At 48.6% G+C, this 27,595-nt stretch overlaps 2 protein-coding genes across 2 annotated transcripts in view; one reads left to right on the forward strand and one right to left on the reverse strand.

Moving 5' to 3' along the window:
• Positions 1-4,454, forward strand: part of LOC104398099 (parathyroid hormone/parathyroid hormone-related peptide receptor-like) — a 7,215-nt gene extending 2,761 nt beyond the window's left edge. The window contains exons 4-13 of the mRNA XM_010008147.1: positions 18-142; positions 289-383; positions 752-938; positions 1,331-1,484; positions 1,636-1,696; positions 2,229-2,295; positions 2,879-2,973; positions 3,284-3,425; positions 3,533-3,574; positions 4,092-4,454. Of these exons, the coding sequence (XP_010006449.1) occupies positions 18-142; positions 289-383; positions 752-938; positions 1,331-1,484; positions 1,636-1,696; positions 2,229-2,295; positions 2,879-2,973; positions 3,284-3,425; positions 3,533-3,574; positions 4,092-4,454 (1,331 nt within the window). The remainder of the gene's footprint in view (positions 1-17; positions 143-288; positions 384-751; positions 939-1,330; positions 1,485-1,635; positions 1,697-2,228; positions 2,296-2,878; positions 2,974-3,283; positions 3,426-3,532; positions 3,575-4,091) is intronic.
• A 3,766-nt stretch (positions 4,455-8,220) lies between these two features.
• On the reverse strand, positions 8,221-25,704 carry DDX42 (DEAD (Asp-Glu-Ala-Asp) box helicase 42). The gene is made up of 17 exons (XM_010008029.1): positions 25,484-25,704; positions 24,597-24,747; positions 23,613-23,674; positions 22,617-22,653; positions 21,085-21,234; positions 20,156-20,260; positions 19,471-19,590; positions 18,276-18,452; positions 17,415-17,543; positions 16,404-16,503; positions 15,654-15,701; positions 15,121-15,218; positions 13,122-13,398; positions 11,286-11,512; positions 10,576-10,686; positions 9,720-9,821; positions 8,221-8,940 (listed from the first exon to the last, which is right to left on the reverse strand). The coding sequence occupies exons 1-17, from the start codon at positions 25,702-25,704 to the stop codon at positions 8,221-8,223; spliced, it is 2,835 nt and encodes a 944-aa protein (XP_010006331.1).
• Between the last annotated feature and the right edge of the window lie 1,891 nt (positions 25,705-27,595).

Below are 27,595 nucleotides of genomic sequence, written 5' to 3' on the forward strand. Positions count from 1 at the left end.
CCCATCCCTGCCCCCAGGTCATGCCTACAGGTACTGCAGTGTCTATGGGACCTGGGCCATGGCTCTCAGCATCAACAAGACCTGGGCCAATTACACTGAATGTGCCCTGCTCTTCTCCTCCGAGAGCCGCAGCCGCGAGAAGGTGACCTTTGTGCTGGGAGAAGGGGTTGGGATGGGAACTGGGTGCACAGGGAATGGCTGGGAGCAGGGGGCTCTCAGGGGGCTGCCAGCCTGGAGGCTGGGGCTGCCTGGGCTGGGGAGGGGTGGTGGAGCCTCCTTGTCTCCCAGGAGGTGTTTGACCGCCTGCACCTGATGTACACCGTGGGCTACTCCATCTCCCTGGCCTCCCTCGTCGTCGCCGTCTGCATCCTCTCCTACTTCAAGTAAGGAGCAGCTGGAGCCCCAGCCCTGTGTGGTGGGCACCCTCTGCCCATCACCCATACTCAACCCCCTCAAAGGGGCAGCACCCCCTTAGGGAATCCCCCAAACCTGAGCACGAACATCAAACCATTTCCCAAGAACACCCCAGTGTGACCAGCTCCTCACCCCACTCCCCCAAGCACTTGAAGGGCCTGGCACCCCAACATACCCCAGGTCTGTGCCCCATGGCAGGGCTGACACCTGGGAGCTCACCTTCTCAGGGTCCCCCCCGTTGTCTGAGCCCAGGTGTGATGAGCTTGCTGGGCAGCTGGGACTGGGAAACGGGGTCTGGGAAACTGGGACGGGGCTGGTGTCGCTCCCTCCTCTGCAGGCGCCTTCACTGCACCCGCAACTACATCCATGTCCACCTCTTCACCTCCTTCATCTGCCGGGCCCTGAGCATCTTCCTGAAGGACATGGTGCTCTACTCGGGCACTCTGGGCAGTGAGGCTGAGAAGATGAGGGAGGACGAGTTCAAGGCAGAGATGGGAACCACGCCAGGACAACGGAGCCACCTGGCAAGTGGCAGCAGGAGACCAGAGGCAGGATCAGGGAAACGGGGAGTTTAGGAGCCCTGGTGCAAGGGGATGAGCTTGGGACCCTCCCAGGTCAGGGCTGAGCTGCTCAGGGGGGACATGGGTGGGGAGGGGCCACTTATCCCCATCCTGGTGCCACAGAAGCCTGAGCTCAGTGCCCTGACATGGGAAATGCCTCTTCCATGGGAAAGACCTCAAGCACTTGCTCATGGCTGAGGCTGGGATGTCCCAGGGGACTTGCTCCCTGCAAGAGGAGGAACATGGGCCATGCATGGGGAACAGCCTGGGGCTTGCTGGCCAGGGGGCAAAAGCCACCAGGTTTTGCTTTCAGGGAACAGGCTGATATGGGCACCTGTCTGGCTACACCCCCACAGGTTGGCTGCAAGGTGGTGGTGACTCTCTTCCTCTATTTTCTGGCCACCAACCACTACTGGATCCTGGTGGAAGGCCTCTACCTGCATAGCCTGATCTTCATGGCCTTCCTCTCCAACAAGAGCTACCTGTGGGTCCTCATCATCATTGGCTGGGGTAAGCATGGACCCCAACCCACTGCTGCAGCTGCTGGGAACCAGCTGTGGGAACAGAGGGCAGTGGGATGCAGATCAGCTGCTGGGAACTGGCTTGGTCTGCAAATGTGATGCTTCATCCATGCTTCTCACGCTGGTTCCTGCCCTTCCAGGTCTCCCAGCTGTGTTTGTGTCTGTCTGGGCCAGTGTCAGGGCCTCCCTGGCAGATACACAGTACGTAGCTCCACCTTCTCTGACAGACCTTTGGGGAGGGAAGGTCTGGTTGCAAAAAACACCCAAAAATCCATGGGCACCAGGATTTTTGAAAACAAAATATTTCCAACCAGAACAAGAAGCTTGTTGATGAAATCATTAGGAATCTAGACCAATAGTGGTCGTGTTCTGCACCTGGGGGCAGGGGGGAGGAGATGGATGCAGGTTTACACCATAAATGGATCAAGAGTTGGTGCAAAGACAAATGCCACAGGGCAGGTTCTAAAGCATTTTAAAATGAGAGAAGCCACAGGAGGTAGAGCAGGAGCTCTGGGTGGCCAGGGGGGCTCCCAGGGAAGTCAATGCTGATTTAAAGCTGTTTTGCAGCATCACGGGGGGTGTTGGGTCAGGATTTGCACAAACTTCTCACCTGGGGCAGGGAAGGGTGAGAGGACAGGGAGGGTGGCAGGGGGCACAGGGAACCCTCAGCCAGCAATTTGCCTTACCAGTGATTTCAGGCTTCCCCAAGGTGGTTCTTTACTGGTTTCTTCAGGTGCTGGGACCTCAGTGCAGGGAACATGAAGTGGATTTATCAGGTCCCCATCTTGGCTGCCATTGTGGTAAGAAACCTGGGGCTGAATCTCCCAGTTCCTTTCGGGGAAAGAGGTTGGATAGAGACCCAGAGCTGCTGGATCCAGGGACACTGGTCCCTCCCTCCACTGACCACAGTGTCAGCCCCACAGCTCTGCCTGCAGCTCACCCAGCTCTGCCTGCCCTCATCCCAGGGAGCTGCTGGGGCAGTACCAGGTCACTGTGGGCAACAAAACCACAGTGGCACTAACCACAGTATCAGCCCCACAGCTCTGCCTGCCCTTGTCCCAGGGAGCTGCTGGGGCAGGACCAGGTCACTGTGGGCAACAAAACCACAGTGAGTCTGTCACAGAACCACAGGATGGTCATGGGTGGAAAAGACCTCAATGAGATCACAGAGCCAAACAATCCACCCAGGAGGAGAAAAAAAAACCACAGTGGGTCTAGCACAGAACCACAGGATGGTTACGGGTGGAAAAGACCTCAATAAGATCACAGAGCCAGACCATCCAGCCAGGAGGAGAAAAAAAAAAATACCCAACAAACCACACACATCACCCCCACCTGTCCTGAAGTGGCCAGGCCTACACGTTTGGGTTTTTTTGGATCCAGGTGAACTTCTTTCTCTTCCTCAACATCGTCCGGGTTCTGGCCTCCAAGCTCTGGGAGACCCACACAGGGAAGCTGGACCCCAGGCAGCAGTACAGGCAAGTGCTGGCAGCAGCACCATGTGTCCTCACCCTGGTCTGGCTCATCTTCTGCCTCTTGAGCTGAGGTGGCTTCTCCTGGAAGGCAGGAGGGGGGCAGGAGGGTGGCAGGAGCTCTGGCAGCTCGATGTGGTTGAAGCAGCAGCTCAGGAGCAGAAGCTCTGCCTGCTCCCTCCTCCAAACTGGGCACTGGGGCAACAGCTACACGTGGAGCAGCTGCAGCAGGAGCTGAAGTGCTGTCCTGCCCAGCAGGACCCTCCCCAGGCCCTGCATGGGGCTGCCTAAGGGCTCAGAGCATTTCTCCCCTCAGGAAGCTGCTGAAGTCCACGCTGGTGCTGATGCCACTTTTTGGGGTGCATTACGTGGTGTTCATGGCCATGCCCTACACTGAGGTCTCCGGGGTCCTGTGGCAGATCCAGATGCATTATGAGATGCTCTTTAACTCCTCTCAGGTGGGTGGGCACAGGGCTGCTGCCTCTGCTCCCAGTGCCAAGTGTGGGGTCCAGGGAGGGGGAAGGAATGTGCACAGGACTCAAAATCCACCTGTCTCTTTTGGCAGGGTTTCTTTGTGGCTTTTATCTACTGCTTTTGCAACGGGGAGGTAAGTTAGAAGTGTGAGCAGCTGAGCTCCCTGTTCCAGCCTCTTTGGAGTCAGGGAAGTTAAATCACAGCCCCCCAGGCTGGGATAATGGGAGGGAAAATTGGGATCCACCCCTCTCAGCAGGGGTTGGAGGGGAAATGAAAGCACAAGGTGGAGAAACCAGAGGGAAACCTTTAGATGAGGGCTTGTAGTAGAGAGGACAAGGGAGGATGGCTTAAAACTGGAAGAGGGGAGATTTAGGTGAGACATGAGGAGGAAATTCTTCCCTGTGAGGGTGGCGAGAGCCTGGAACAGGTTGCCCAGGGAAGCTGTGGCTGCCCCATCCCTGGCAGTGTTGAAGGGCAGGTTGGATGGGGCTTGGAGCAGCCTGGTCTGGTGGGGGGTGTCCCTGTCCATGCAGGGGGTTGGGACTGGATGACCTTTAAGGTCCCTCCCAACCCATTCCATGACTCTCTGAAGGGCTGCCTGTTCTGCTGGCTCTGGGTACCAGCAGCCCCCTCTCCCACCTCTCCCTCAGGTGCAGGCAGAGATCAAGAAAGCCCATTTTCGGAGGAGCCTGGCCCTGGATTTCAAGCAGAAGGCTCGTGCCACCAGCGGGGGTGGGAGCTGCTGCTCTGGGGTGGTGACCTCTCATGCCACCACCACCTTCAGCACCAGCCTGGCAGGGAGAGGGGCAGGGGGCACCCAGCACCTGGGGCTGGTGCTCCTGGCCCAGGCCAGCTTGCCAGGCTACATCCCCAGTTCCTTTGCCTCCACTCCCTTTTTGCCCTGTCCCACCCAGGGGCTGAGCCAGAAGGGCTGTGGGGAGAACACAGGGGACTTAACGGACCTGAATCGGTATCACCCCAGACTGAGGAAGGAGCTGGAGACAATGCTGTGAAGGGTCTCTCCCACCTGGACATCCAGCTGTGCCTGGGAAGATGCTGATCCTCATGCTCTGGGCTCCTTTTACACCTGCATGGAGAGCTGGGGGAGGGGATGGCAGCTGGAACAAGACGGGTCCCCATGGACCCAAAAAGGGACCATGAGCTCTCGGCTGCTCCTTCCCACCTGGTGTAAACAGGAGCAGCAAATCCCAATCCTCATTCCCTTCCACACTCAAGTGATTGATGTCTGTGCATGCAAAGCCTTCAATCATCACCAGGAAACAACCCTCCAGGCTCAGTCTTACCTTGACAGCCTGGGAGGTGACTTCAGCTCCAGCCTGTATAAAGCTGATGTAATGAGCCCACAGTCCTGCAGTCCAGTCCAGTTCCCACCAACTCCTGTGCTCTCCAGCTCAGGGCTGGCAGGGGGAAGTGCCCACAGAGCTGTTCTGCAGCTCACCCTGCCCTTACTGGATCCTGGTGCAGCTCTCAGGTACTGGGAAGCCCAGCAGGCAGCCACAAACAGGGAGCATGAATCCCTGGGATCCGACAGGCTCGGGGAGGGCAGGGCACAGGCTCTGTGGCCTGGGAAGGGGCAGTGAGTTCCTGGGTCCCCCCTGGCTGTACAGCACAGTTGTCTGGGAACACAGAGCACAGCAGGGAAGAGCCTCAGCCCTGGGGTCTTCCTGCAGCCTGGGAAGTGAATAAAGAGACAGGCTGGATGGGTTGTTTTATCCTTGAACTCCATGGTGGGCTCCGTGGTGGAACACACAGCTGGAGGTGCTGGAGGGTGGGTGTGAGGGGCTGGGTCTCAGCCAGGCCTGTCCTCACTGCAGCCCCCACCTTCCCTGCCCACCCTGCTACACCTGCACAGCCTGGGAAAGCTCATCATTCCAATGGGAAAGGACATTCCTGAGGAGCTGGCAGGGCCCAGCCCAGAGAGTTCAGCCAGACCACAGGGGAGGGGAGAATTCCAGCATCACTGGGAGTGGGGATTCATATCCCAGTTAATGGAGAATTTTTGTTTCTGGCTGCTCTGATGAGTCAGAGTCCTTCCAGGCAGGAATTCCATGATAAAAGACAGTGACAAGAAACATGCAACAACTTCTGTGCATGCCCAGATCTCTCCAGCTAAGATACAAAGGGAGTCACAAGGATGAGGAAGCACTGGAGGGACAACCAGCCAGGGAGGGGCTGCAGGATTCATCTTCTTGAAATGCTCCAAAAAATGGTGCAGAATCAGGCCCATCCACAGCCTCCCACCCAAGAGCTGCATGATGTGGAAGGGACACAGCTGGGGGGTGTCAGGTCTGGGACAAGAGGCAGAGGGGGAGACAGATCCACAGGCCCCCAGGCAGGAGCAGAATCCAAGGACTGCACTGGCCAAACAAACCTGAGCCTCCTGCAGTGGATTTGCTCAGCTGTGAGCTGTGCTTTGGTGTCTTTGGAAGAGAGAAGCACAGCAAGAAGAGAGATTCTCTGGCAGGGTAGCTGGCATTCTGCTCACACTGCCACCTTGTTCTGCCCAGCTGGAACAGACCCTCCTGTGTACCTAACACCAGCCTGGGAACTGACATTTCCAGCTCCCTGTCAGTGATCAGTATTTACTCACTCCAGTCTCAGGAGGCTCCTGGGAGCTGAGAGGGGGGTGAGGAATTTCAATCATCTCATCAAACAGCAGAGGGATGTGTTAAAAAGAAGGGGAGAAACCCAAGGATGAGCCACAGGCAGAGCCAGATCCCAGTGGCAGGGAGCTGAGATCTGGGAAGGGAGGGAGCAGGTGGCAGCTTCAGATTATGGAGCTATTTCTTGGTGGGGGAGGTTTGGAAACCTCAAATCTTTTCATGGTGCAGAATGATCAAACAAGTGTGACAAGGAAAGGGGAACTCAAGAGTCCCTCCTAACCCCCCTGCCATATCTGCCCTGGAAAATCCTTGCTTTAATCCTAAATATGTAGAGCTCAAAGCAGAGCAATGAGGCTCCTGCCTGGACCTAATCAGAGAATTCAAGGGGAAGCTCTTCTTAAAAAAAATCCTGATGGATTAGAGCTAGTTAGGGAGGAGTCCTGAATAATCAAGTTGCTATCTTAACTGGAACCAGTACCCATGCAAGTCAGGTCATAAGACTGTTGCTGAGTTCCCTTTCCAGCTCTACCAAATGTCTCCATGAAAGGCTGGGATAAGCACAATGTCCTGGGCTGGATCCTTCCCACCTGTCAAAGAGAGAAAAATCTCTTCCCCAGGAGGCTTTGAAGCTAAAACAGCGACTGTAAAACAGTTTGAGGTGAAAGATACTGAGAAAAAAAACACAGGGAGACTTTTCTCAACTACATCCCTAACTGGTGGTGAAAGGGATTGGAGTCCAAACTCCACCCAAAATGCCAGATGATCCAAAGGAAGGAGAATAAAAAGCCTGTGCCAGGTATTTTTGTCCCAGTAATAAAACATTTACTAGAGCAAGCAGAAAGTAAATGCACAGCTGATGAAGAAAACATCACAATGTCACAAAAACCTGACAAGTTCTGATACTTCTTTCAGTAGAAACAAGACAGAGGTGGGTGCTGACATGTTCCAACAGAAGATTCCTTCCTTACCTTTATGGCCCAAAAAAACCCAAACCAAAACCAAAGAAGTTAAAAAAAATAAAAGAGATCATAACACACGACGAGTTAAAAATGGTCAAGCAAGATTTTACAGTTTTAACTACATGTGTCCAATATGGGGTGATATTTGAGCTGTTCCACTTCATCAATCACTTTTTTTCCCAGGTTCTCCCTAAAAGGCTTCTGAGCAGCAGGTCCCTGAACTTCTGAGTGAAGCCACTGCATGTAGCAACACTTCCCAAGGGGCACCAGCCTCTGACTTTTGTGGCATCTTGATATTTATTTCCCTTTTTTGTGTTAATTTGAAGAAAGCACTCAGCCCTCTCACAACAGAGGGTCTATAGGCACAGCAGAGAGACAAGTTTGCTCTGCAGGGTTCCACCAAAATGAAGGTTATTAGGAAAGAAGGTTTTTGACAGGAAAAAAATACCTGGGCAATGGGTTTGGGATTGAGGTACTGACCACAGAGAAGCCAGGGAGTCCATCCTACACTACATGGGAATTTGTGGTGAGCTGGGCTGGAGAAGGATCCCTTGGACAGCATCATAAAGTTAAAAATTAAAAAAAACCCTCAAAAAACAGAAAGGAAAATCAATTTGCTCCATCCCACCTTCAGCAACACAAACTTGGTACATTCTCAGCTGGTGGGGTGAGATGTAAGGGGCAACCTGGAGGCCAAATTCTTTGGGGATAAGAGAATATGTAAAAAGAAGAGAGTGGGGAAGAACTTGTCATACTGAACAAACTGCTGAAAGGTTAATGTTGAACAGGTGGGTCCTGAGCATCTCTAGATGGGCTGTTCTCTTTCAGTGTGAATGCTGGTTAAGAAATGACTACTTTAGACTTCTAGGGACAGCAGTTTCTTCATGTGCTAAGGACATGAAACAGCTTCTTTCTGGTCAAGAAGATCTGTTGAAATCCAGCAAGAGAGTCACTTGAGCACTGAATGTTTCAAAGCAGAACCCAGGGAGCTTTATCAAAATGATTTCTCTTTGCCTAAGCATGGTGTGTGCACATCACTAGAGTGACTCTGTCCACAGCTGCACCGGCACTTTGCATGGTTTCCTTCTCCTTCTCCATCTGCTCAACAACCAGTGACCAAACCCCCCCCCCCAAGAAATCCTCTGGAAAAAGCCAACACTACCTGCAGAGATCCCAGGCTGTGAAAACACCAGCTTTTAACTGTCCCACCGGCTCTTCTTACGTTTTGGGGGCTCTGGGACAGCAAACCCATCTGTCTTGTTGTCTCGGCTGGTGGGATCCTTCCTGTTCTCCCCGTTCCTGCTCTCGTTGTTGTTGCTCCTCCCATCGCTGCTGTTCCTGCTGTCGCCGTTGTTGCGGCTGCCACCGCCCCCCTCGGTGAAGTGCCGGTTGTCACCCTGGCGGTGGTTGTCGCCCTGGCGATGGTTGTCGCCCTGGCGGTGGCTGTCGCCGTGCCTGCCCTCCCCGTGCCGGTGGGCGTCACTGTGACGACCACCTCCTTCCCCGTGGCGTTGCTGCAACTCGTTGTAGCGACCACGCGGGGGCTCGTTGTGGCGACCGGTCCGGTTGTCGGGGTAGCGCTCCCTGACACCACCACCACCGCTGCTGCCACCGCCGCCGCTGCCACCGCCGCCACCAACACCTTCCCGACTGTTGCTGCTGGCATTTGTGCTGTTGAAGCCCTGGACCCCGGCACTGGGAAAGGTGGGAACGCTACTCAAGCTCCCCGAGCTGGTGAATCCCGGGACACCCTTGGGCGCGGCGGGGCCGTCCGGACCGGTCACGTTTTGCTGGGCTGAACTGGTGGGCACTGAGTTCAAGCTCCCGGCGCTGGTCCAGCCACTGGCACCAGCAGCAGAGCTCCCAGTCTTTTGGTTATTTAAGCTTGCAGCAACAAAGTGGCTTTTATACTGGGACTGCCAGAAAAGAGAGAGACAGGAAAAAAAAGACAATGTTTGGCTCCGCACTGTGGCTCCCAATATAGAACACACAAACCTGTCTGGAATTCTGGGGAGCTCCCAGGAAAAGGAGTTGCTCTAAAAAGTCAGTCTTGGAGTGATTACATTGCCCCAGCCCTGGAGGTGTTCAAGGGCAGGCTGGATGGGGCTTGGAGCAACCTGGGCTGGTGGGAGGTGTCCCTGCCCAAGCAGGGGGTTGGATCTAGATGAGCATTAAGGTCCCTTCCAACCCAAACCATTCCATTATTTCTGATGTGCTTAAGAGCACAGAATTAGGAACAGACACCTGCTACCAGAGCACAGCAACAAGGGCAGTCCTATACTGTGGGGTTAATTTTTACACTGAAGAGAAGGGGTTTCTCTGTCCCGTTTGTTTTGATTGCAATGACACGACTGCTGCTCAGCAACCTCCACAGGATCCAGCCAAGGAGCAGAATCCAGACAGGAAAGAGAACAAAGAAGCAGCAGAAAACAAAATTAAGTTTGGCAAATTCAGTTTGTGGAACTATGTCCTATCCAGCCTGCATACTGATTCTTCCACTGCAAAGGTGAGCTTGTGCTCCAAGTGGAGAAGACATGGCCCCAACTACCAAACTCAACTTCCCTCAAACCAACAAGGTTTCTGTATTTTCAGGGGAGAAGAACAAAACAGTTGTCTTGATCTATCAGCAGTGAATTTTTGCTGTTATGTCCTTTGCTCTGGAGTTAGAACTTGTACTCCCAGTGATCAAACCAACCTGAAAAGCTGCTTTCATTGCTGTGAGTCTGTCTCCCATGGCCCCACTGGATGGCTTGTAAGCCTCGTAGTTACTCATCACATTGTTGTTGTTGCCACGGTCCTGAGCAAAAAGACAAAGGACAACTGGAGAGATTTATCCAGCCAAGACACTTCCAGTTCAACCATTTGCTGATTCTACTCCAAGCCTGCTCTCAGGAATTCCATCTGCTTATGACAAACTCCTGGAGAGCATGGAGCAGCACAAGAGTTTGTCCCATCACCTTAAGGATGACAGAGAAGTAAAGATTCAGCAAGTCTTAGTGACTCACTCATCAACAGGGCAACCACATTTCCCAGCTCCTTCCAGAACAATCAATACTAAGGGCAATCAAGTGGAGATTTTTGCAGAGTTCACAGCCAAGACAAAGCAAACAAGGCTTCAAGAGGCTGAACATGCTGCTTTTTCAACATCTCTGCAGTTAAACTGTCCCCACACACTGGCAATGAGCTGTTTTCATACCATGGGCCTTAGTAAGTGATCCCAGTGCTGCAAGATTTTTTTGCTGCCAAGAATCAGCCCAGAAATGGCTTTTCAAGGAACTTTTTTAGCATTTATTTTGCACCGACAGTCTATTTCAGGAAGAATCTCAAAACCTTCTAGCCCTAAAGAAGGCAGCTCTTGCTAACAGGATAACAGCACAGGACAGTTTCACTTGAGATATTTTTTGAGATCAACTCTTAGATATTCTGAGCTATGAAAACCTTGGGAAGCAGAGGATACACTCCAGGACTAAGACTTTTTTTTTTTAAACAAAAAGGAGTCAATAATAAAGTTTCAAAAATCTGTAAACAATTTCTTCAGCATCTCTACTTACAGAGTTTTCTGACCCCAGACCAGGACGCTCACGGTACCCTAAACCACCACCACCAATATTCAACTTCTTGCCTTTTCCTCCTTTGAAACGGGATTTCCGGAACCAGGGGTTCTGTGCAGGAAAAGGACAAATGCTTCTGAACACAGGGAATAAAAAAGCTTCAAAAAGACATGTAACAAGGCTCAGGAAAGAAGGATTTTGAGCATTTCAAAAGAAAAACACTGCAGTGCTTTGAAACTGAACTGTAGATTCTGTCACGTGGGGCTGCAGCTTTTTGTGACAGATGCTTTTTTACAAAAGACCTGTTTGTTGGGTTTTTTTTGCCTTGAACTTTCATCCATGTTAAAGTTTTTGGGGGTTTGCATTCCAATAAATCCAGGAGTAAATGCAATCTCTAAAGCCATTCACCTGGGAGTTGTGCACTTGCTCATACTTGGGTTTTAGTGATTTAGCCCATTGCGTGGCCAAGGAGAAAGGAGTTTCTGTCAGCAAAACTCCCTGCAACAAGGACAGACCAACCAGACCTCCTCATGGATTCCTTCACAGGCCATTAAAAACACTAGAAAGCCAACTTAAAACCACCACAGGTGGCCAAAAGGTCACTGGGAACACATGATGGAGCCAGAAACCAATCTCTGAGCTCCTGATGTTGTGCGAATCATGGAAGGAAACCTTCCCCTAACCTACACGAGGACTTTGCTCATTCATACCTGCATTGCTAGATCCAGCAGCTCTTTGGAAACGTGTTGATTAGCACCTTCCAGATTTCTGACAAGATCACCAGCAAAGTTGCTGTCTTTGGGGGTCAGCAAAGTGTAGGCAACTCCCTTCTCCCCAGCTCTGCCTGTCCGACCGATCCGGTGGGTGTGCGTGTCGATGTCCCGAGCCACGTCGTAATTAATCACAGTCTTAATGGAAGGAATATCCAACCCACGAGCTGTGAAGAACAATACAGAGCTGAGTGTGATTATCCTGAATGAATTCCAAGCCATCCCATTCATACCAGCCTATCACTTCACTCTGCTCCAGCATATGGAAGAAGTTGCCACAGGAACACACCCCAGGTTCCCTTCACAGGCCAAACTCTTTGTTAAATAAAAGTGTAGAAATGTCTTCTCCAAGAGTAGCCAAAACTACACAAATCCCCAAGTTCACAGGACTGGAGATGGAAGAGATCTCTTTCAATGATTGTTAATCCAAGGAAGAGAGAGGGCTTTATTAAAGGACACTGAAATTCATCCTTTGTTCAGTGAAACATCTGGGTACAAAAGCTGTTCTAGAGCCTTCAAGTGTGTCCATTTCCTCTTCACTGAAACGATGTGTCAGCTGATTAACAGCACTTCCTTAAGAATCAGCTCAGATCCTGTCTGCATGCTACAAAACATCTGTCAGATTGTAATTTAAACATCACCCCCCTTGCTACCACTGTGTATTTCTGAAAAAGCACCTGGAACACCCTCTGCAGGGTGGGTGTCAAGAAGAGGGAGCCAGGACCACTTTTCAGTTCTGCCCTGTGGTAGGACAAGGGGCAATGGATGCAAACTGGAACACAGGAAGTTCCACCTCAAAATGAGCAAAAATTTCTTTACTGTGAAGGTGGCAGAGCCCTGGGACAGGCTTCCCAGAGAGTCTGCAGAGTCTCCTTCTCTGGAGACTTTCAAGACCTGTCTGGATGTGTTCCTGTGTGACCTGCACTAGGTGTTCCTGCTCTGGCAGGGGGGTTGGTCTCCATCATCTGAAGAGGTGCCTTCCAACCCCAGCATTCTATGATTGTATGATCACAGTGCCCAGCAGGTGCAGATGCCAACCTTGCAGCTTTCTGCTGCCAGCCACAACTTGCAGGAGCCCCTTAGAGATCTCTTTCAATGATTGTTAATCCAAGGAAGAGAGAGGGCTTTATTAAAGGACACTGAAATTCATCCTTTGTTCAGTGAAACATCTGGGTACAAAAGCTGTTCTAGAGCCTTCAAGTGTGTCCATTTCCTCTTCACTGAAACGATGTGTCAGCTGATTAACAGCACTTCCTTAAGAATCAGCTCAGATCCTGTCTGCATGCTACAAAACATCTGTCAGATTGTAATTTAAACATCACCCCCCTTGCTACCACTGTGTATTTCTGAAAAAGCACCTGGAACACCCTCTGCAGGGTGGGTGTCAAGAAGAGGGAGCCAGGACCACTTTTCAGTTCTGCCCTGTGGTAGGACAAGGGGCAATGGATGCAAACTGGAACACAGGAAGTTCCACCTCAAAATGAGCAAAAATTTCTTTACTGTGAAGGTGGCAGAGCCCTGGGACAGGCTTCCCAGAGAGTCTGCAGAGTCTCCTTCTCTGGAGACTTTCAAGACCTGTCTGGATGTGTTCCTGTGTGACCTGCACTAGGTGTTCCTGCTCTGGCAGGGGGGTTGGTCTCCATCATCTGAAGAGGTGCCTTCCAACCCCAGCATTCTATGATTGTATGATCACAGTGCCCAGCAGGTGCAGATGCCAACCTTGCAGCTTTCTGCTGCCAGCCACAACTTGCAGGAGCTCCTTAGCACATCACATACCTGCCACATCAGTAGCCACCAGGATTGGGATCCCCTTTTTCTTAAATTCCGAAATGACTTTATTCCTCTCACTCTGGTCCATGTCCCCATGAAGCAGCCCCAGGTTGTGATCCTCCTGCTTGAGGTTATTGGCCAGCTCTTCTGCATTTGCCTTCTTGGTGACAAAGAGGAGAACACTCCCAGAAGAGGTGAACTCCACGAGGCGCCGAGTCAACCAGTTCCACTTGCTGGGGCCAGAGGGGAAAATCTCCACAATTTGAGTAACATCCTCATTTGCCTGAGGAGAGAAATCAAACAAGCACTAAGGTGGGGCAGGAAGGGCAGCATGGCCAACAAGCAGAGCTGGCAGAATAAAAGGAGGAGTTTAAACTAGGGGTGAAGTAACTAGTGAGGAAGCAGAGGATCAAAATTCTCCTCTGGAAGAGGTTTCAGCTCTGCCCTTGTCTTAACTGGTGACCAGTTTATCCTCACAGTGCAGAGATGAAATGAGCTATTCCTTGATAAACCTGAGAGAGGCAAAGTGCAGATTTTGACAGGCTGCCCCATCCCTGGCAGTGTTGAAGGGCAGGTTGGATGGGGCTTGGAGCAACCTGGGCTGGTGGGAGGTGTCCCTGCCCATGCAGGGGGTTGGAACTAGATGATCTTTAAGGTCACTTCCAACTCAAACCATTCCATGATCTATGATACCAGTGTAATAATTTAAAGAACAGAAACTCTGGGATTGAACTAAGAAAGGTGCTTCTTTTCTTAAGCAGTGTTTAGGAAAAAATATCTTTCCAGAAAGAAGAGGCTTCAGGTAGCCATTCATTTTTTTGGTTATAAAGGGATACCTGCCATTCTTGATTGAAAAAAATAAAAAATGCAGAGAAGTGGTTAAAAGAATGTTCTGAGGGCATCTTGTGAAATTTCTCAAGAGTTTCATCTATTAGAAGCAAAGTTTCTTCACAGCAAGTACACATCTGTCCACTCCATCAACTTATCATCAAATCTTTAGTTTAATAGTTCAGCTGCTACTGCCAAGCAGGGATAGAATGAACATTCCCACACAGACCAGCTGAAAGACTTTACAGTCTAAGTTTCAAACCCTCCATTGCAAAAGCTGTAATTTATTTATAGTTTTGAGACAAAAGGATATACCCACTGATCTGGCCTAATTAAAAAAATAAATCATTGCGTTAAAGTGATTTCAATCCTTTATGAACCCTCCTGTTACTACAAGAATTTCTGCTGGCAGAAAGAAAGCTCAATAAAATTAAAAATCAAACATAAACCTTGCTATTTATTGTTAGGCTCAAATTACTTACTCTTAAATATAAATTGCAGAATCATGGAATGGTTTGGGTTGGAAAGGACCTTAAAGATCACCCAGTTCCAACCCCCCTGCATGGGCAGGGACACCTCCCACCAGCCCAGGCTGCTCCAAGCCCCATCCAACCTGCCCTTCAACACTGCCAGGGATGGGGCAGCCACAGCTTCCCTGGGCAACCTGGGCCAGGCTCTCACCACCCTCACAGGGAAGAATTTCCTCCTCATGTCTCACCTCAATCTCCCTCTCCCAGTTTTCATCCATCCCCTTTGTCCTCTCACTCCCTGCCCTTGTCCCAAGTCCCTCCCCAGCTTTCCTGGAGCCCCTTCAGGCACTGGAAGCTGCTCTAAGGTCTCCCTGGAGCCTTCTCTTCTCCAGGCTGAACACCCCAACTCTTCCAAGCCTGGCTCCAAAGATGCTCCAGCCCTTGGATCATCTCCGTAGCCTCCTCTGGACTTTCCCCAGGAGCTCCATGTCCTTTTTCTGTTGTCCTCAGAACTGGACACAGTTCTCTAGGTGAGGTCTCATGAGACCTGAGTAAAGTGGGACAATCCCCTCTGTGACCCAACTGGCCATGATGCTTTTGGTGCAGCCCAGGACACAGTTGATGACTACTCAGTTGGACCTAAATTTCAAGCAACAGAAACAGGATGGTTCACTTCTCCAACTGCCTCAGAAACCAGGTGGATTTACCTCTCCAATGTCTCCCTGCACAACTCGAATGGGGTCGATCAGAATATCTCGAGCCAGTTTCTCGATCTTCTTGCGGAAGGTGGCGCTGAACAGGAGGGCTGGAAGGAAAACAGCTGCTCAGCTCCTTGAAAAAACACCTTTTCATTAAACATTGCACAGATCTGGTGCACAAGGACCTGCACAACTGTACCAGATGTCAGTGAACAAGGTATGGATGGTAAGTGGCACTGCTGGGAATGTTCTTTCCTGGCAGCTTAGGAGGCGGGATCTCACAGCGTATTAATGTCAATTCAACTAATCAGCTGATCCCTGAGAAAAGTCTGTGGAGGGATCACAGACTGATGAACAAGAAGGGGTGCTGAACCACACTCAAGTGCTCCCTCCCAACTGCCCCCACTGAGAATGAACACTCCTGCAGAGGTCTCACTGTGTGGCTGCACCAGGAAATCCAGCCTCTCTTCCCAGTTCTTAACTGGTTGCCCACCTCAGCCTCCTTTGATGCTCAGTTTAGTTTGAAAGATGCTTGGACTTACTCTGTCTGTCAGGACGTACATGGCTGGCAACTGATCTAACCTGATATTCTGGAAAGGAAAGAGAAAATGTTCTCAACAACACTGTACACTCTTTTATGATTGATTATTATTTAGCAGAAAAACTGAAAATGCAACTTCAGTGCTTTATTTAACAAACAGAATGGATGAATGTCCCTCCCTCAGTACTAAATGTTATGCTGGGACTTCCAGGTGCTCTTTGCTGCACAGTGGAAGTTCCTTTGCTGTACAAGGAAACTTCTGGAAGGTCCTTCAGCAAAAAATTCCATAAACAAAGATCCTAGTGGAGTCTGTGCATACCCTGCACATCTGATAAGTGTCTACTTCCATCTATGGTATCATACTAGTCAAATCTTTGCTATGTCCAAAGATTCTTGAGCCCGTATTGAGAAATCATTCAGATATCAATGTCCAAACCTCTTCCAATAAAGCAGGAAGTTCTTTTCTACACCACTGGTTTGTACACACAGAACCAGAGCACAGAAGTGACTTGTCCAAAAGTTACTCAGAAACTTTAAGATAAAAATCAGGGGGCTTGGACTTCAACAACAGGACTTCACTGATCTCTTTATAGCAACAGTTATTAAGACCTTAAAACATAAATTCTGTCTATAATGTATTTCCTTAATGTATTATCAAGTATATCAAGCTACAGGGGTTATAAAGAATCCTACTAAGCTGGGAAAGGGACAGCACAGCTTTCCAAAACAGTGACCTTTGTTCATTACATACCAAAACCCATATCAAACATTCTGTCAGCTTCATCAAACACAAGGTAAGTGACTCTTTGAAGGTTTGTAGCTTTCTTTTTCACATGATCAATTAAACGACCCTATTAAAAAACCAAACAAACACAACCAAGTTTTAAAAGCATACTTAAAAATGTTAATAAATATCATCTTAAAGCACTTTTTTTAATCCTTATCTACCACAGACCTAGAACAGAAAGTATTTCAGGGCTTCACTCTAGAAGTGTCATTATTCAAGTCACAGAAAGAGATTCCTGAAAGTCTGTACTTAACAAGCTGAATTTCAGAACTAGATTTGTTAACAGTGCTGAGATCCTAGGATCACCTCATCTTCATTACAATTAAACTGTAACAGTGAACTGAACATTTAAACCCCTATGTTAGGGGGCACAGGAGTTTTTCATGCTTTGTTTTTTTGCCGAGCACCCTACAAATAGCCTAAATATACCTAAACAATAACCTAATATTAGCCTAATAGCCTAAATATACCTAGCACACTATAAATAGCCACCCAGAAACTCCCTCCAGCCATTGGTTGCCCAGTTTTTGCAAGAAGCAAAGCCAGTAGACAATGCTGCTCATTCCAGTCACTGGGTTCAGCACCAACACTCACTCTGATCCATTATTTCAACCCTCTGGAATTGCTGCCACAGGCTCCACACTGATTCACAGGAGGATGACACTGAAGTTCATGACATCCTGGGAATTTTCCTCACAAATTCAAGGCTCAGCAATCAGAAGCTGGCATTGCACACAACTGAGACTGACTCAAGCAAATCTTGCTTGTTACTTTGTCTTCTATTGGAAATCAGAGCTAATCTCTCTCAGTTCCTCCTGGCACACAAATAAATCCAGCACATTTCCTCTCAGCACCTGATATGAAGAACCTCCAGTTCAGCGACCAGGACACACTCTGCATCACCAATGGGATTAAAATCTGCCTCAGCTTCAGTTAAGCAACAGAAGATGTTACTGTGAGCATTCAGGTACTTACTGGTGTGCAGACAACTATCTCTGCCCCCTCCTGGAGGGCTTTGGCTTGTTCCCACATGCTGCCTCCTCCATACACAGCCACAGAGCGCAGGTTGTACGCCTTCCCGAAGCGCTTGCACTCAGAATGGATCTGGGAATTGTGAGCAATGCACATCACAGGTCATGTCAGACAGGTCTAAAGAAAATGGATCTACCTTGGAAATGTAGCCCAGCTCCTGAAATCCACTTTTCAGGTAATAACAGTGAAATTATTCAGGAATCCTCAGGGCTGAACACTTACATACTTATAGATCGTTTCCTATCATATCATGGAATCATGGAATGGTTTGGGTTGGAATGGACCTGGGATCACCCAATTCCAACCCCCCTGCATGGGCAGTGACACCTCCCACCAGACTAGGTTGCTCCAAGCCCCATCCAACCTGCCCTTCATCCCTTCCAGGGATGGGGCAGCCACAGCTTCCCTGGGCAACCTGTTCCAGGGTCTCCCCACCCTTACAGCAAAGAATTTCCTCCTCATGTCACACTTAAATCTCCCTCTTCCAGTTTTAATCCATTCCCCCTTGTCCCATCCCTCCCCGCCCTTGTCCAAAGTCCCTTCCACGCTTATGAGAAACTTATTCAGTCATCCAGCCACCATTTGCACTGCAGCCACATCATCCTTAATACTTTGAAACAACATGGGAGCTCTGGGCCCAAAATTCCCATTTCAGGTTTGTCATGATCCCCCAGCAGAGGAGTGATGAGCTCACACCACAGGCTGCTCAGGCACAGAGGGGATTTATCTCAAATAGTTTCCTGGGCTTCGCTGCTCATTTCTGCCCCAAATGTCTTTTCTCAGCACACTGCAAGGCAGACCTACCTGTTGGCAAAGCTCTCTGGTGGGACACACAATGACTGCAATGGGACCATCCCCTGGTTCCAGCTCCTTTTGATCCATGATGTGAATCAGCATTGGCCAGATGAAGGCTGCTGTTTTCCCACTTCCAGTCTTAGCTATCCCAATCATATCTCTGCCACTCAAGGCAACTGGAACACCCTAAAAAGAAGGAGATTCTGAACCCATATGATGCCTACCTGAGCATGTTCTTGTGTTAGATATTCCGTGACAACTCAGCAAGCAAGGGGACTCACAGCAACACACGTTGGTGTTTACACAGTTTCATGGCCAAGTTCAGATCTGAACTGGTTTGTTCCAAGGACTGGAAGCAATTATCATGCTGTGACTGTTGGTTCCCATATAAAATCAATGTCTGGACACAATGCAACATGCCAAGGATGTAATGACATGTCCAGGAATGCACGTTGTCCAGCTGTAAGGACACTAAAAAGGTTTCCTCTGAGCCTGTTCTTCCTGTAACTACCCTGAGTGCTGAAGTTCATCTCTTCAGCTGCCACAGGGACTCCTCAACCACAGGGCTTCACAAACAGGATGGACAAAAGTCCTGACACACATCCCTTGAATGTCATTTGTTAGACTTATAGCATCTGAAGTGGTTAGAATCGCATTAATGATAACCGTAATTACTTATGGCAATCAATCCCCACATGCAAGAGAAGCCTTTCACATGCACAGCTCTCCAGGAATGACCAATTAAATGGTTCAGCTCACAGTTAAAATGGAAATTTATTCTAATTGCCAGAAGACATTTAAAAAATGCCTTGCTGAACACCTCTTCTAGTTATGAGACATTCAACCCTAAGCTGTTTAAAGGAACAAGGTCCTTGGACTCAGCAACTGCTGTGGTTATTTGTTATTCTAGAAGAAATAGAAACAAGTCTTTCATTTCTATAAGCAAGAAATGCCACTTGCATGTTCTTTGTCTCACCAAGAGACAAGTGAAGAAAAGAATATGGATATATTTACAGTGGCTATTTAACAATAAAAAAGTGGGTAAACTTATAGGTAAAAAATATCAAAGCTGTTTTCCTGGAAAAGTACAAATTATACTCCTCCCTGAGAGCTCCATGGAGGAAACTAGAATTGTCTACATCCTCACATGCATTAGGGACCTTAGCATGTCCTATTGGATGCTGAGAGAAATAACAACACTTACCTGACACTGTATAGGAGTGGGTTGGGTATACTCAGATTTCCTGATCTGATGCATAAGTTGCTCATCAAACCCAAAATGAGCAAAACTGCTGCCAGGCCTTGGAGGAGCAGCACCAGAGACCTTAGAAACAGAAGCATATCTTTGTTCATGAACAGTAAGAGAAGAAAAAGGAACAATCTGTACAAAAATGGGGGTGGAAAGTGTCTCTCCTCCTCCGAAAATGGCTTTTTGAATAGTTGTCAGTTTAACTAGGTGCTAATTCCAGGTGTATTGTGTAAATGGGACTTCCAGGGATAAAAATGTAGATAAGTTATCAATAAAAATAATCTAATAAACATAATATCTACCTCCCTTTATAATTGGTCTCCTTCTTCCCCCAAGAATTCCCTTCCTGGAAAGGCACCACACTAACAAATGGCCAGGAACTAATTCTTGCATATAATTCCAGTTACAATTCCCAGTTCTTTACTCCAAGTGCAACCACACAACTGACAACCCTGCCCACTATGACAAGTCCAGAGAAGACTTTCAAGAACTGCTGAGGAAAACCAAGCTTCCTTTTATCAAAGTCACCTAAGGTGTTCAAAAGTTGGAATTTCCTGGGAAAATCTTCCTTTAAAACTACTAAGGCAGCCCAAAAACCTGTGAGGAAGCTCCCAAAAGGACAGTTTTGTGACCATCTTACCCGGAGATTGAGCTTGTGACGTAACTCCACGACTTGCTGTGGAGTGAGGCTGGTGATCTCCTCGTGCTCATCATAGAAGTTCTTCTCAAATGGTGGATATTCAATCTGCAGGGGTAATGACTGCAGTTAGTCCAGGAGTCAAGATGCTTAGTATGCTTAGTTTCTGGAGGGAAAAGGTCCTTTCGAGATAAAATGCTTCAATCATCTGCAAGAATCTTTAGTTTCATATGAAGTGATTTGAAGGATCTTCAGTGGCACAGAACTGAAGTGTCACCTGCCAACACTGATGCACAGTGGAACTATCACAGAATTATAGACTGGCTTGAGTTGGAAGGGACCTTCAAGATCATCTAGATCCACTCCCCTGCAGGGGAAGGGACACCTCCCACCAGACCAGGTTGCTCCAAGCCCCATCCAACCTGCCCTTTAACACTGCCAGGGAGGGGGCAGCCACAGCTTCCCTGGGCAACTTGTTCCAATGTCTCCCCACCCTCACACCAAAGAATTCCCTCCTCATGTCTCACCTCAATCTCCCTCTCCCAGTTTTCATCCATCCCCCTTGTCCTCTCCCTCCCTGCCCTTGTCCCAAGTCCCTCCCCAGCTTTCCTGGAGCCCCTTCAGGCACTGGAAGCTGCTCTAAGGTCTCCCTGGAGCCTTCTCTTCTCCAGGCTGAACACCCCAACTCTCCCAGCCTGTCTGCAGAGCAGAGCTGCTCCAGCCCTCCCATCATCTCTGTGGCCTCCTCTGGACTTTCCCCAGGAGCTCCATGTCCTTTTTCTGTTGGGGCGCTCCAGAACTGGACATAGTTCTCCAAGTGGGGTCTCATGAGAGCCAAGTAAAGAGGAACAATCCCCTCTCTATTTTGATCTACTTCTCAGCACCTGCTTTCGAGAAAGCCTCAGACCAAACAAATAGAATAAACCTCCTACCTCTGAATGGTCAATAGGTGGAAGAGGGTCAATGATTTTTTTGGAGGGTGCAATTGGATTCCCATCACTGTCATACTCCAGGTTATCCTCTTCCTCTTCTTGGACCACACCAGCAGTGGGGTTTTCAGCCATGTAGCGAAAATAAGCTTCCTGCAGCAAAACAGAGCAGTAAAATCACCTACAAGAGGATGCAAAAATATCACTGTAATTGTTGAAATGATGCACATGCTAGATGATTGCTTGATTTCACACCATTGGGGGGGAAAAAAGTTCACTAGTACTGTTTCTTCTACTAAATACCAAGTTATGTCCAGAAGAAGGACAAACACAAAAGAAGAAAACAACTGTGTCAGTTATATCACAAAATGCTTTTAAAAACCCAAATTGCTTCTCTTGCATGTCTGCTGAACAACTCCTTGTACCAAGACTGGTTATGCTTTAGCAATAGGAGAATCCATGAATCACACAGAAGTACAAACACTGCAGGTTTTTAAACAAAGAACACAGTTTACTAAGCGTTGGTTTACAATTCTTGAAACATATGAAGACAAAGAGAGTTTCTCCACTTCCCCTAATTAGACCCTAAGAAATTATTCACTGAGAGAGTCCAAAGCAAAAGGGAAATAAACTATTTCAGAAGAGTCCCTTAACACCAGCCCAAGTTGGAAGTCACTGTCACCACTGCAACGTGCCACCCTTCCAGCTCACCAACATGCAGGTGCCTTTCAGAATCCTGGCACACCAAGACACCCTCCTGGAGAAAACACCAGTCTGACTTGACTTTCAGGCAAACATGTAAGATCAGACACTTAAAGCAAGATTCAATTACAAAAAAAATATACAGACTCCTCTGGCTTTCTCATTTGCATGGCCAACTGTCACCCAGTTCCATGGACATGCACACAATACCCTGCAGGTTTAAGTCACCTCTGCTCAAACTTTGGCACAATTCATCAAATCAGAAGCAAAGGCCCAGAGGCCAAACAACCCTTCCATGCTCTGCATTAGTGTAACTCAGGAATTACAACTTAGTAGTGAGGCACATTTTGAAATTAAGTCTTTCCTCTTGGCTTACTGTTTCTGTTACAGTGACACTAATCATCCTCAATCAGAACTGGAACTTCTCTGAAAAGAAAGAACAAAAAGCCTGATTCTTGCCCCTAACAGACATTAATTTTCACTGCAAGTACCTCCACAGTTTAACAGCCTCTCACTGGTGCTCCATGGTAGCTAATTTCAGATTTGCTGAGACCCTCACCTACCAAAAAACTTGTTCAAGAATTTGAAATTAACTGAAAAAAAAATCTTCTTAGATTAAATTGTTTCCTAGTGCTCTTTCTTAATTAAACACTTAGAAGGGCAGAGGCAGCAGGGCAACCACTACAGCTTCCTGCTGGATTGTCCGGATACTGTGCATGATACTGGAGTTGTTTGTACCTGGTAGTTACATTTTTGGGGAAGGAAGGGGAAAAAACACCAAAAACCCAACAAACAAATGAAAGAAAGAATAGAAAGACTGCATAGGAACTCACTTGGTCATCTTCCTCTTCAATGTCATCTCGAATACCCCTGGAAAAACAAGCGGAGAAAAAAAAACTTCCCTGCAAGTGTTCCACAAACTCAGCTCCATCATTTCATCTGCTTAGTGCTGAGCTCCAGATTTCATGGAAGACACAACACTAACAGCTCAGAAACATTCCTAATCCCAACCCATGGAGTTTTCATATTAGGTGCCAACCACAAGAATGACCCTGCAAAGCCTTGTGTTTACTTCTATTAATGAGATGGAAAGATTAGGACTCCGTCTTCCTGGTAGAAGCCACATCAAAGATCATCCTGGTCTAAGCTCTCGATGCTACAGAAGTCCCAGAACTGAAGAGGAACATGAGCCAGGAAGTGCAAATCCAGTTCAGAACTTCCCCAGGTGGTGCTTTGGATCCGGTGTTCTGTTTCAGGACCATGTATCATCTGATCAACCCCATGCAATGCAAGTTCTACCAACGTATCTGACATTTCTATCAACAATCAACAGCATCATCCTTTTTCTTTGGTCAAAAAGAGACAAGCTGCAAAAATGTCAACTATTCCTAAGCTCCAAATTTAGTACCCCACTTGTCATGTGCTACCTCACGTAGCAGCTTCCTAGGAAATGTCTTAAAACCTAGCACAGGTTTGGAAGAATCTCCAGTACTGAGTTATTTTTGCTCACATAAATGGGATTTTAAGGCTGATCTGGGAGGTGGTGACAGCAGAATGTGCTGCCCCAATTTGTGTGGCCTAGAAAGGCTTCTGGTGTGAGATAACTCATGGTGTGGTTCCCTTAAACCACAAGATGCTGCCAAAGATTCTTCCCTCCTATTATTCAATTCTGGTTGCACAGAACTTTACCCATGGGGGACAGCTTAATGCTGTTTATTTGGTATATATGATATTGTCTACAGAACAATCATCATCAAGAAAATGCATTGGGTTCCTCTCAGCACCATAAAAGACACAGGCAGGCATGGGAATTATCAAACAGAACTTACTTGACATTCTTCTTTTCTTTGTCTTTATCTTCAAGTCTTTTCATGTCTCGAGCAGCTTGATCCTAATGAGTCAGAAAATTATGACATTAAAAACCAAGATGATAAAACATGTAAGGGACAACTGCTCCTATATAATGCCTATATATCATGCCACAGAGACTACACTTTCTGGACTCAACTTTTTCTTGTTCCATATCCTATTATCTTACATAAATTCTCCTCCTCCTACCTTTGAAATTTATAAGCTATAACTTCCCAGCAATGTTGTTGAAAAAATCTATTCTTGGTATTCCTCCTGAAAACACTGTGACAGACTCCAGGTAAGAGCAGAACTGCAGCTAAGGAACAACTCATGATAAATGCAAATAATTGTAATTCAGGCAGTAAAAAATGCTGTGTTCAGAGACACAAAAAGCTCTTTGTTGCATTGCCTTGACGTGCTCGAAACAGTTCAGTAGTTAAGCAACTGTAAATCAGATCACTCCCCATCTAATTCACCTTGGAGTTCTAATCAACAAAGCATCAGAATCACAGAATCATTGGAGTTGGAAGGGACCTCTAGAGATCATTTGGTCCAACCCCCCTGCTAAAGCAGGATTGCCCAGAGTACATTGCTCAGGGCTGCATCCAGGGGGGTTTTAAACATCTCCAGAGAAGGGGACTCCACACCCTCCCTGGGCAGCCTGTCCCAGGCTCTGTCACCTTCACAGTGCTGGCTCATTACTAAATTCTGTCCACCAGGATTGAAGAGCCTGTTCCTCAGAGCTGCTCTCCAGCAGGTCATCCCCAGCCTGCACTGATGCATGATGTTGTTCCACCTCAGATGAAGAAGAACCTTGTTAAATCTCACTAAGTTCCTCCCTGCCTAAGAAATCTAAGGGACATTCTGAACTGCAGCTGCCACAGCCATGAGGTGACATTTGCTCCTTCTGAGTGGAGAAAAGTGTGGCCACAGAAATAAACATGTCAGGAGCTGGGTCTTGCCTCCACTTCAGCCATGAAAGCCTCCAGGGGGTCATCATCACTGTCAGAGTCTGCTGACTTGGAGTGAAGCTGCTGGCGGGTGGGGGAATTCTCTGCAGGAATGTAGGGCAATTCCACATTGCTGGAATCTTCCTCTTCATCCTCAAAGTACCTGAGAGGAAACAAACAATAGTCAGCACATAGTCTACAGCTTCGTGCTGCCTTTCATGGTTTCTGAGTTAATTTTCCCACATAGGGATGGATAATAAAAGGCAGTGTGTACACAGGAAAAGTTGTTGAGATGTATTTATTGACCATTATTCATGTTTTAAGCTAAAAGTGGTGGTAGAATCATGGAATGTTTTGAGTTGGAGGGGACCTTAAGGATCATCTAGTTCCAACCCCCCTGCATGGGCAGGGACACCTCTCACCAGCCCAGGTTGCTCCAAGCCCCATCCAACCTGCCCTTCAACACTGCCAGGGATGGGGCAGCCACAGCTTCCCTGGGCAACCTGGGCCAGGCTCACAGCAAAGAATTTCCTCCTCATGTCTCACCTCAATCTCTCCCCTTCCACTTTTAATCCATTCCCTCGAAATACCTGGTCCCAACGAACACCCAAAGCCTGCTGCAGAGCAGGGCTGGCTCTCCTCTTCCACTTTTAATCCATTCTCTCAAAATACCTGGTCCCAACAAACACCCAAAGCCTGCTGCAGAGCAGGGCTGGGAGTTCCTGCATGTGAGCAGCTCCATGTTTCCTGACACCATCCCCAGAGCTCCAGGGGTTGTTGCACCATAACGCAGCGTTCGGGTTCTAAATAACCAAACCCCACCAATGTCATCCTTTCCCTGACCTTGGGAACTTCAAAACACCAAAATGGAGATCAACACAAGCAATAACTCCACTTACGCATTCTCTTCATCAAAATTTGCTCGTTTTGACCCAATTTTGTAGAAAGAAGGCAGCTGAGGAGGTGCTGATTTTGCAAAGGCAGCAGAAGAACCGGCTGTTCCGAACGCGCTGTGGGACTGCTGAGACAGCTTGGGCTCCTCTTTCTTCCCAGGGGTAATAGCAAATCCCCCAAAACCAAAGCCTCTCTTAGTACCAGGGCCACCTTTATTCCAATTCATGATGTCCTCAATATATCTGGTAAAATCAGAACAGACACGTTAATCCCCTCTCTGCTTTAGGCAGCGATATTGTCAGGAGTTTGCTGGAAAGTGGGTTACTTCAGTCATAGAATGGTTTGGGTTGGAAGGGACCTTAAAATGATAAAGAGACTTGTGGAAATGGGACTGACAAGGTTTGGATCTGTTACCCAAAAAGGATTTGGGCTTTGTTACACAAGAAAAACGAAGAGATTGTCTTCCAACCAGCTCCACCAGCCTCAGTGTGTTTCTGTGTTGTCCCTCTTGTCTGTTCTGCAGCTCCAGACACAACAACCCAAGGCTACAACTCAACACCAGGAGGGACAAGAGGTGAAACCTCAACTCAGAACATACTTTGCACACCCACTCCCAGCCTGGACTGTTTCATGGCTTTGTAATTACCTCACTGCTGCACATCCAGACTCCAGAAGGGTGGCCCCAAAGCAGCAGAGGGCAGCTGCTCTGTCAGCAGAGAAGGCACTTCTGCCAAAAGGTCAACTCACTCTTCTCAAAAAAGCAGATTTAGCCAGAGATATGTTCTCCAATCTACATGGTTCATCTTAAAGCCTGTCCAGAACTTCATATATAATAGAATCATGGAACGGTTTGGGTTGGAAGGGACCTTAAGATCATCCAGCCCCAACCCCCCTGCATGGGCAGGGACACCTCCCACCAGCCCAGGTTGCTCCAAGCCCCATCCAACCTGCCCTTCAACACTGCCAGGGATGGGGCAGCCACAGCTTCCCTGGGCAACCTGGGCCAGGGTCTCACCAGTCTCACAGCAAAGAATTTCATCCTCATGTCTCACCTCAATCTCCCTGCCTCCAGTTTTAATCCATCCTCCCTTGTCCTCTCCCTCCCTGCCCTTGTCCCAAGTCCCTCCCCAGAGAAAACTTGACTTTCTAAGTAAGATGAGAAGACTGAACTGATAAACTAAGATTAACACTTCCATTCCAACTCATTTATTTCATCTGCACGCTCAAGGAAGTTGTACTTTTAAGGCAGGCAAAGCCAGTTTGACACCCATTGCTTTCAAATGCACTATAATGAGGTGGCCCAAAGGCTACAAGTCCTATTAAACAAATCCTCACGTGGAGCAAGAATCCTCCAATGAGATCACAATTCATTGGCAAGAAAAACAACTTCAAAATCATCTGAGAGTAAATCCTGCTCCCTGTGTGGAACATTCACCAGCTTGGAACTTGCTCAATAAATCACCAGCCTAGACCAGAGCTCTTGAAGAGACCCTGGGGAAAGCTCTGCTGTCCAGTTCCCCCTGGAAGCTGCTGAGGGTCCTGTTCCCCCATCTCCACGGACACACCTTGCAGCTCTCACACCTCCAGATGCGGGGCAGGTGAGAGACCAAACTGTGCAGCAAAGGGGGGTGGTGGAACCCTGCCCTGCTGCTGACAGCCCAGCAGGCAGCCTGCTGAGTTCCCCCATTTTAAGGATTCTGCCTCTTCTCGCCCTTTTTTCCCTTCACATCACCCTCGAAAATAAAATACTCATTTTTCTATTCTGCCCTGCAGCTGCCAAAGTAGGAAATTGGGTTTGTCTGCACCCGGAGTGTGCAAGGAGGGGGTTCCTGCAGGACAGACAGGAAACGCGAGGCGTGAGCCGAGTGCCGGGGCCCGCTCCGCCAGCGCCGTCCCGAGGGGAACCGGGAAGGCACCGACCCGCTCTGCACATTCCCTGGATCCGTGTCCCAGCTGCTCCCGCCTCAGCCCGCTGCTGAACAGGGACCCCAGCGGGGAAAGGAGACCGAGGACCCGGCGCCGCAGGGACCCGCAGTTCCCCCCTCACCGCGACGCGCTCTCCCGCCGCCCCGGGCCCTGCCTCGGTGACCAGGCCCCTCGCAGCCCTTCCCGCCCGC

This window comes from Chaetura pelagica, unplaced genomic scaffold, assembly GCF_000747805.2.
Source record: "Chaetura pelagica isolate M959 unplaced genomic scaffold, ChaPel_1.0 scaffold520, whole genome shotgun sequence".
Lineage (NCBI taxonomy): Eukaryota > Metazoa > Chordata > Aves > Apodiformes > Apodidae > Chaetura > Chaetura pelagica.

Excerpts from the sequence above, each read along its gene's own strand:
- DDX42 (XM_010008029.1), bottom strand. The coding sequence starts at position 25,704 with ATGAATTGGAATAAAGGTGGCCCTGGTACTAAGAGAGGCTTTGGTTTT. Across the intron at positions 17,544-18,275 it reads CCAGAGAGCTTTGCCAACAG|ATCCATTCTGAGTGCAAGCG; the intron begins GTAGGTCTGCCT and ends CACAATTCCCAG. Across the intron at positions 10,687-11,285 it reads TGCTGGATCTAGCAATGCAG|AACCCCTGGTTCCGGAAATC; the intron begins GTATGAATGAGC and ends TTTCCTGCACAG.